We start from the raw sequence: 8,833 nt of genomic DNA, 5'->3' as shown, positions 1-8,833 counted from the left end.
GCCGGGCCCCGCCGCTCTGAAGGCCCGGGGGAAGCTGGAGGCTCTCCGCCATCAGCGGCGCTCCCCGCCCGGAAAGCGGGCGAAAGGTGCCGAGCCGTCCGCGCAGCTGAGGAGCCTCCGTCCGCGGTCAGCTCCCCGCCGTCGTTGCAGCAGCAGCAGGAGGGCAGCGCTGAACACAGATTAACGCGAGGGACACTCTTGCTTTGTCGGGGGAATTTGCAGCTGTTGGGTGTCAAGACAAAAAGCGGTGCACTCGGGTACTCTGTGCTGACGACAGATTTCAGGAGAAAGTGCAAGCAAGGCACCGCTAAAGAAAATGTAGCTGCAGGGATTTTTTTTTTCCACACCTCGCATGGCTTTAGAAACAGCAAGGGAACTGTCCTCCAGGCTGCAGTTAAATTACAGCACAATCTTGGCTGCGGTTGTTTTCCCACTAGCAGGTATCTTTAAATATTTTAGCCAGATTTCACTAATAAATATTAACACTGTTGAAGGTAGCTGAGAGTAAGGATTGAGTCCTGTATTGAAAATGGACCAATATGACTAAGTCTAAATGCTTAAATATTATATCAGTTTGTGAAGTGACAGCAACCTTGTAGGTAAGAGGGCACACTCAACAGCAGCAATCTTAAAACTAAGTTTTCCCTGTCCTTTCCTCTCCTTTCTTCTTTGGTACATACCCCGTTCCTCTTCCCAACAAACTCTAAATAGTCCAACTAGTTCATTGATGAGTTCGGAAATCAGCTTTTCCCTTACTAAGGGCACTAATTTAAATTTCTCTCCTTTGACAGCCATCACTTTTCACCAAAAAAAAGCAGAAACTTAGTAAAACTTCAGATATCTTACTCTCTCAAATTAGGCTGAAATAAACATAATTTAATTTTTTTTTTTTTTTTTTTTTACTGTGAGAGTGGTCAAACCCTGCAACAAAGCTTGTAAACTCTCTGTCCTCGGAGTTTTTCAGGACTGAGCAACTTGCTGTAGCTGGCCCTGCTCTGAGCAGGGGGTTGGACTGGACAATCTCCAGAGGTCCCTTCTGACCTCAGCTGTTCTCTGAGTCTGCAATTTTGCTGGACTGTAAAAAAACCAAGACAGTTCACATCAAAGGAAAATTCAAAGGGTCAGGGACCAGGTTCAGGGGTTAGGGCAGGGCTCAGGGTCAGGAGTCACGTAAACAAAAGCATAATAAATTTATGGCCTTGTCTCCTTAGCTTTCATCATTTATTCAGGAATGTAAGTACAATTAAGTGGCTTGGGTTATTTGTCTTTAAAACTACTCAGGAATGTAAGCAAGAATATGGAAGTGTGACATGGCTAACAATACTCTTCAAAAAAATGCCTCAACTATAGTCCTACAAATACCCAAGATAAAATACCAGCCTCAATGTTTTTTAACTCTCCAATTTTAAGTATTATAAATACAATCTGTACACAGAAACACTAACAGCTTTTCAACAGTGGACTTGTAACTCCTGGACACCACAGAAATACTTGCTTGTTAACAATCCCAGAGCTATGACAAGATGCTTGTGTGTCAAATGAGAATGGACTGAGCTTTTATTTACACAACTAGTTTAACATTTCCTTGTTTGTCAAGTTCCACAATAGCAAGTTCCTTCAAGATTCGTATTCTTGAGTCAGTGGCTTTCATATTCATCTTGTTCATCTGTGAAACACTCAATGCTGCTCTGTAGGAAAAAAGCAAACTATTTAGCAAAATGGTATCAAACATCAGGTCTGGCAGAAAAAGGCTAAAAAGTGCATACTGTTTAATGAATTATTTTTGCGAGTGCCCTGTAAATCTCACACTTCTTCAGATTGTCATCAACTTTTCTGTGCTACTTCAAATTGAGAACAGTCATTTGCTAATCCAACCTTAGGGTTAAAGAGACAGAATTGCCGAGTTAAAAACTTCCTCATTTTTCACATCAGCCTGTGAGAAATCCACAGCACACATCCCAGACAGGGATCGGGGCTTGGAGAGGCAGGAAGGGTTAGTGCGGGGAGGGCAGGGCTGAGGGGTCATGGTTTAGTGTCAGGGCTTTCCTTTTCCAGTCTGGATGCAGGTTCTGAAGCTAAAAGGGTTTGGCAGTATGGCTGTGTCAGCAAAACTTCCCTGAATAGACCCAGTTTTGGACATCTGTACAATAAAACCGAAGTGAAAAAACCTGAAGAATCTGACATACAGTTTTGAAAATGATCAAATCATAACAAGCCATTTTTATCCAAATTAATTCAGAGGGTTTTGTATGATGGCCTAACACTTTGGGGTGTGTACCTAACCAGGAAGGGTATAGGGGAGTAAAATCAAATTATGAAGTTACAATATAGCAGTGAATGGTTAACTAGCTCTTTTTGTTTAATTTGAGAAGGCTGAATTTCTTGACAGCTTATAAAATTGTTACTAATGAATGGCTTTAAGTCTTACCTGTTCTTATTTACAACGAAGTGGTTAAATAACTCCCTGTACAAATTGTTCAAGTCTGCTAGTTTAACAGTACTTCTGATACTCCTTGGTACAGTCATAAGTGTTTCCTCAGTCAATGGTTTGAATTCCGATTCTAAAAAAATTGGAAACAGAAGATATTTGTTTCTTCAGAAGTTAGGCCAAAGATAGAAAGTACTTTCATTACTTTTTAAGAAACCTCCTAAATGGGTCTAAAGGAAGATTTTCCAGCAAGAGAAAGGAGAAAAGGAAGATATTCCCTCCAAACTATCATTATATCTGCAGATCCAGTGAAAAATCATTTCATTTGAGATCTGATGTGGATTAACAAATTTGATCTGTCAATGACTACTTGGTTGTTTTGTGGTGGGGTTTTTTTGGGTTTTTTGTTTTGTTTTGCTTTTTTTAAAAAGGAACTAGGAAAATTCCTTTCTAAAGTAGGGATAAATGGGATAAATGGACTAAAGAGCTCTACGGTAAGACTGGTACACCATTTCTTCCAGACCATCAACACAACAGTATCCCCTTCAATCCCATCAAAAGCAAGAAAAACTCCCAGAGACATGGGAACTATATGTGGAATGTAACTAAGGGGTCAGTTTCTTATATTAAAATTTAAATTCTTCACATAAAAGCAGTAATTACTTTCGCTTGAGAGTGAAAACAATGAATTAACTGTGCATCATAGGCTCTATGGTTTTTAAATGGCAGAGCTCAGAAACCATACCTAGGTCTCAGCCTATTCCCACTTAGTGTGAGATTTGCCCCTGTTGTGCTAGGGGTAATACGGCCCTTCCTTGTCACCTGAAGTTCTTCACAATATCTGCCTTTTTCAGGAAGTAAAACAGTTTCATTCCTTACTCCCTGAATTCTAGATGGTCACTTCATAAGTTTAAATCGTACAGAACTATGAGAGTTCAATATTAGAGATGGAAATCTTGAGAGACTGGTTCTATTCACAAAGCTTACTTACAGGGGCTGGGCGTGTGTGTGGGAGATCAGTCAAGGGGAAAAAGAAAAAAAAAAAAACAGCAGAAAAATTATTCTTTCAGCACTCACCTTCAGTTGAGCCAGGGACTGTAGATCCTGAACAAAATGGCTAAAAATAAACAAGAGATAACGTCAGGATTTGTTGGCATTTTGTTTAGAAATTATTTTTTACAATTTCATTTCTGCATGAGTAATTACATTTTATCATTGGATAACCAAGGATCTTGCAGCCACTGAAGTCAACAGCAAAATCTTAGGCATTAAACAAACCCTGGTTTCATATAAAAGTAAGTTTAAAACAGATACAGAAAGATTTATATACAAGTCAGATGAGCCTGTTCAGCTTTCTCGTTTGCATTCTGGTATGCATCTGGCTGAAAGCACTGCACGTGCAGCAAAGGAAAAAGATGGTTTTCCTATTCTCAAGCAACCTTCAGAGGCTGACAGTTCTGACAAGTTGAAGGTAGCTGTATCTAACTCTCCTTAGCCAGAAATACAGCACTGATGAAAAAATCCCAGGGCCTTTGTGACATCTTTCCATTCTTTCTGCCTTTCAGAGAACATCTTCAAAACACACTCAATGACAACATAGGGACTGATACTAATTAAACTGCTCTCAGTAGCTGTAGGATATAGCTACATTTTGCATTGGGCCTGCTTTATGCCAGCTGTAGCTTAAGTGCTTTAGAATTACATAATGGAAAGACAGAAATTGAGAGCATTTATCAAGGTAGGAGAAGATATATTTGAAAACAAAGAGTGAACAAAGCTGCAAGATACTGGACTGCTTCCATGCAAACCAACTGTGGCAACAACGGGACAGAAAGCGAGGCATCCTTTCACAGAACAGTGGGCAGCGAGAGGACATGTAGAAAAAGATATGGTCAATAAGATAATTATATTCTATTAACCTTCTTTAATATTTTGCTTTTAATAAAAGACCCAGATCAAATCTTTGCAGATAATTATATTAGAAGATTGTGCTTTGGGTAGCTATGGGAGAATATCTGACTTCTTAAAAAGTATTAGTTTAGATCTATGCTCTACTGCATTACACTTAGAATATACTTATTGTTACTCATATTCCAAAATTTATTTAACATTTTACAGGAAATTAAATTTCTCTCCATTTTGATATACATTGGTTTGAATCAATTACATTCTTCACTCCCACACAAAGGTTTCTTACATAATGCATTAACAGAATACGATCGACAAGAGCAACCAGCTGCATCTCTGAAAAGAGACTTAAAACATATCCCAATTAAAAAATAAGGGGAACAAAGTCTTGCGTCAAAGCAAATTTTTCCTTTGTGGACAATTTAATTGGAACAAATCATAAACTTAATCAGTATACAATAAAAAAGAAAAGGTCTGTTCGAAACTTTAGTCCCATTTCTGAGAAATTCCATCCATTTGAGAGGTATTAAGTCACAAAAACAGCCCTCCTGACTTCAGCTGAGCTACTCAGGATTAATGGTTTCTGGAATACTGACAGTCTGTGGCCTAATTACCTCTTCCACTAGCGATTCCATTTCTTTAACAGTTTGGCAGGTTAACTGCTGTGCTGCAGTCTGTTCTTCTTCTGACAGAGGTAAGCGCTAAAAACAAAAACACAAAAACCAAACACAGAGAACTCTGATACTTTCAGTTCCTGGGGTGATGACATTTACAGAAGAACTCAATGCTTGTGTAGCCCTTTTCTCATGGAAACTAATAGTAGACTCCTACCTTTCTTTAAATGAAAGCAAATTTACAAGCTAAGTATTTCTGGAAAATCCAACCTTAATATTCCTTTAACATCAATACTATAAATAATTCAACAGAAAGAAGATAAATTATTCAATGAAAAGGAGTATTTCACTTAAAAGACTTACGTTTGTCCCTAACAGTTTAATCCATCTTTGGTTTAGGAAATACACAAAGTACAAACAAATCTTTATCTACAAAGTCTAAATATAACTCAAGAGACAAGAGTTTCCCACTTTAACAAAATCCAAATAGGAAATTATTCTTAGCAGCATACCCTTGGAACACACGGAGAGAAAGTATTTTTTCCTTTCTGTGACATATACCTAGTGTCTTTTAAATTGTTATATAGTACATTTTATCTATAAAGACTTACCAGTAACTTGTCTACAGCCGTTGACAGATTAAACACAGTGTCGGGGCACTGTCATCGGAACATTAAAGTGAGGGCCAAGATCCAGGACTATGTTCTAGTCACACCGCTTCTGTCTTTGCCACTAGACTATCAATTAGCTTTTTTGATATAAATCACCTTATTTATAAAGGGACAAAATGAATGCCTTCATAACCTCTTCAAAACTGTAATGAAGCAGTGTCTGAAGACCACTTATGAAAATGGGTTGTCTGTTGTTGGGTTTTTTAATAGAGACATAGGCATTGTCATACTGAGAAAAAACTTATTTCTGTGCACTAACAGCAATCCCACTGCATATGTTACAATGCATTGGTTTCAACTTGCTCACTTCAGACAGCAAAAATACATTTGCCATTTAAAAGCTTTTTTGCCTTTTAAATTTAGTTTCACTTTCTCATTTCCTTAAGGTAGCTACTTTTAAAAAATGTCAGTGTAGAAAACTGGGACACAGCTGTGCACAGAGGCATCAATTTCTATGAAACTATACAAACGCATGTCACACTATTCACGCTATTATGGTATTACTTCTACTCCAAAACTGAATACCACTAGCTTAACTGTTGAGTGATGAATCAGGCTTGTGATTTACAAAAAGAGCTCCAATCTTGTAAACATTTCTTCTGGTAAACAGTTCTAAGAGTCCACACATGTAACAGTTTCCAATGGAACTACTCACTTCTATGTAACAGTTACACAAATACATGTTCATTTACAGGAGTGAGACCCAAGTGATTAAAAAGAAAATACTACCTCAAGATCAGCGTGCTGCTGTAATGCCTGAACCATCTTCATTGTGTTCTCTAGAGCAGCACGGATGCCCTTCATGGATTCTCTCTGCTCTATGGAAACTTTTTCCAGCTGCATACATAACATTTTATAACGCGATTTCACCGCTGAGAGTTCTTCCAAGAGAGCAACTGGATTTTCCTATGTAGAAATTAGAAGTACATTTAAACTATTTAAGAAGAGAAAATTAATGTGGCCACATACCAATTAAAAGCGTAGGGGTTAAAGACACTAAAATATAACATGAAATGATAATTTACAATGAAAAGTGTAGCTGTGAGCATCTGTTTCATCTATACATTTAATTTTTCATATGCAAAAATGATAGTGTTAATAAAACAGCACAACTCTGTGGTTCCACAACAAATACAGGAGGATGAATTTATTGTGTTGGTGAATTTTAATGGCTTTTCTGAGTTGGAATAAGTTAGAGACTTCTAAATAAAAATATTATTTTTCTACTACATGTCACAAGATACATGGAGACAAGGACTTATTTATCAAATCCTTTACATGCTGCCATTTATTGTTTCCCTCTTCCTCTCATCTCTCCCTCAAATCTGAATTTAGTCATTGCTTATGAGCAAGTTTATCTTTGAGCAAGGGTGCGTTCTAGCTCAGATTGGAATCTGTCTCAGATTTACATGTTAACACTACTACTTACTTCTCACACATGGGAGAATTTCCCTATGTCAAAAAATCAAGGAAGTTTTGTTGGTTTCTGCACTGAATTCAAATTAGGCCAGTTATCTTGATATATGATGCAAGAAATACTTTATAAGAATAGTAAAAACCTAACAACTAGATAAAAGAACAGCCACATATATTTTAGGATTAAAGAAAATTACCCATTTATTACCAACTTCATGCAAAATGCAATAAAATTGATTAATCGAATCTGAAAATAGTACCTCTGCTGCTGGATTATCAGGAAGACTTTTCATTATTTCAAACTCCAGTCTGTGTTGAATATAATCCAGATCAGATTCTGCCTTCTGGAACTAAAATATTTACAATCAGCCACAGTATATTAAAAAACAAAAATTGCAGACAAAACTCAACCATTTGCCTTTCCTGTATTTCAGGAAAGCAGAAGCCAGATGCCTCCGTTTTAAAGGTTCATGTGCTATAAAAGTAAGTTTCTATTCCTCTGGTCTATTCCATTAGCTAATGTTTGCCAATTATGTTGACACACTTCTAGTCTGAAAAGTATAAAGCAATAAACTTTCAGATTTAACCATTTTCCTCTCAGGTGTAAGAATTACACATGTGTACACACACACTTCTATTCATGTTACCCTCATTTCCATTTGTCTAACCCAAATTACCAAACTGTTCTCTTTGCGTCTTGCCATGAGTACCTTTTTCATGCAGCTCCCCAAAATGCATGAAAACATTTCCATCTTTTCCGATATTATATGTCCTTGCAACGCCAAACCTCTCAAGATGAAGTTTTTAAGAAGTACACCAAAGAGGTAAGTTATACCAATAGAAAAGAACATGCTGCTTTTTTTTTTTTTTTTAAACTGATCTTCACTGGATGCAGGGGATGATAGATTTTTTTCTCCTGACATATTAACATTTTCCATCAATTTTTAGAGCTTTTTCTTGGCTAGTTGCTTTTCTTTTCAAACATTAAAATTTCTGTTAACAAAGCTGCAATACTCCGTTATTTACACAGCAGAGATTACGAATAAGTGTTTGGGATCCAAGCATATAAACAGAGTTTTTATTATTAATTATATTAAGAATGCATTCTCTCAGATGGTTATAATATCCATAATATGCTTTATTATTCCCCAATAAACCAGACTGACAAATAGATAATAAAATTGATGACATCACATTTCTTTGCTTGGGATAAATAAGCCACTAGAGAATTATCTAATTGCCTTGTAAAACAGTCTGCTGATAGCATTACTACTTAATTAATTTCAGTCTGCAATTTTAATATCTGTTAAGGACTTCTGCTTTAAAGAAAGGCAGTTTCCCCAGTTCACAAAAAAACTCATAAATTTCTTAATGTAATGATTTGGGAATTTTACAGTCACAAAAGAGACTATGATGAAAGCAAGTTAAAAATGCTTGTAACATTTAATTTCAGTGTGTTTTCCACTATTTATATTGAGATTAACCCTGAAGTAATCATTACAACTTTTTTAAGGATCAAAATAATGCTATATTTGTTACCTGTATCCCAAAGTACTACCTGGCAGTGCTATAATGGTAGCTAAAGTGACAAACTTCAGTAGTCTTTGGATGTAGCCTGTAGTCAGGCCTGGATACCAAAAGGATGTTCATGTTTTAAACATCAGCCTTGGGTCCAGCTTCAGGAAAGGACCCGCCATTAATACCTTTGAAGATCTGGAACTTCAGCCAGCCTAAAGGAACAGTCTTCCATCCAAGATACTCTACAACTAACATACCCTTTCTGGTGTACGGGAAAT

General features: G+C 37.0%; 1 protein-coding gene across 1 annotated transcript; it reads right to left on the bottom strand.

Moving 5' to 3' along the window:
• Positions 1–1,519: 1,519 nt before the first annotated feature.
• SKA2 (spindle and kinetochore associated complex subunit 2) lies at positions 1,520–7,382 on the bottom strand. Its single transcript, XM_009708494.1, has 6 exons — positions 7,298–7,382; positions 6,351–6,527; positions 4,951–5,037; positions 3,506–3,545; positions 2,429–2,561; positions 1,520–1,688 (listed from the first exon to the last, which is right to left on the bottom strand). Exons 1-6 carry the CDS (start codon positions 7,328–7,330, stop codon positions 1,562–1,564), a joined length of 597 nt encoding a protein of 198 aa, XP_009706796.1. The 5' UTR covers positions 7,331–7,382; the 3' UTR covers positions 1,520–1,561.
• Positions 7,383–8,833: the final 1,451 nt, after the last annotated feature.

The sequence above is a fragment of the Cariama cristata genome, unplaced genomic scaffold, assembly GCF_000690535.1.
Source record: "Cariama cristata isolate BGI_N322 unplaced genomic scaffold, ASM69053v1 scaffold27369, whole genome shotgun sequence".
Classification (NCBI taxonomy): Eukaryota; Metazoa; Chordata; class Aves; order Cariamiformes; family Cariamidae; genus Cariama; species Cariama cristata.
This window is presented reverse-complemented; position numbering and strand designations above follow the sequence as displayed.

Coding starts and splice junctions, on each gene's coding strand:
- SKA2 (XM_009708494.1), bottom strand. CDS start 7,330: ATGAAAAGTCTTCCTGATAATCCAGCAGCAGAG. Junction 3,546..4,950: donor TGGAATCGCTAGTGGAAGAG/GTAATTAGGCCA, acceptor GTTTATTTTTAG/CCATTTTGTTCAGGATCTAC. Junction 2,562..3,505: donor AGTCCCTGGCTCAACTGAAG/GTGAGTGCTGAA, acceptor CAATTTTTTTAG/AATCGGAATTCAAACCATTG.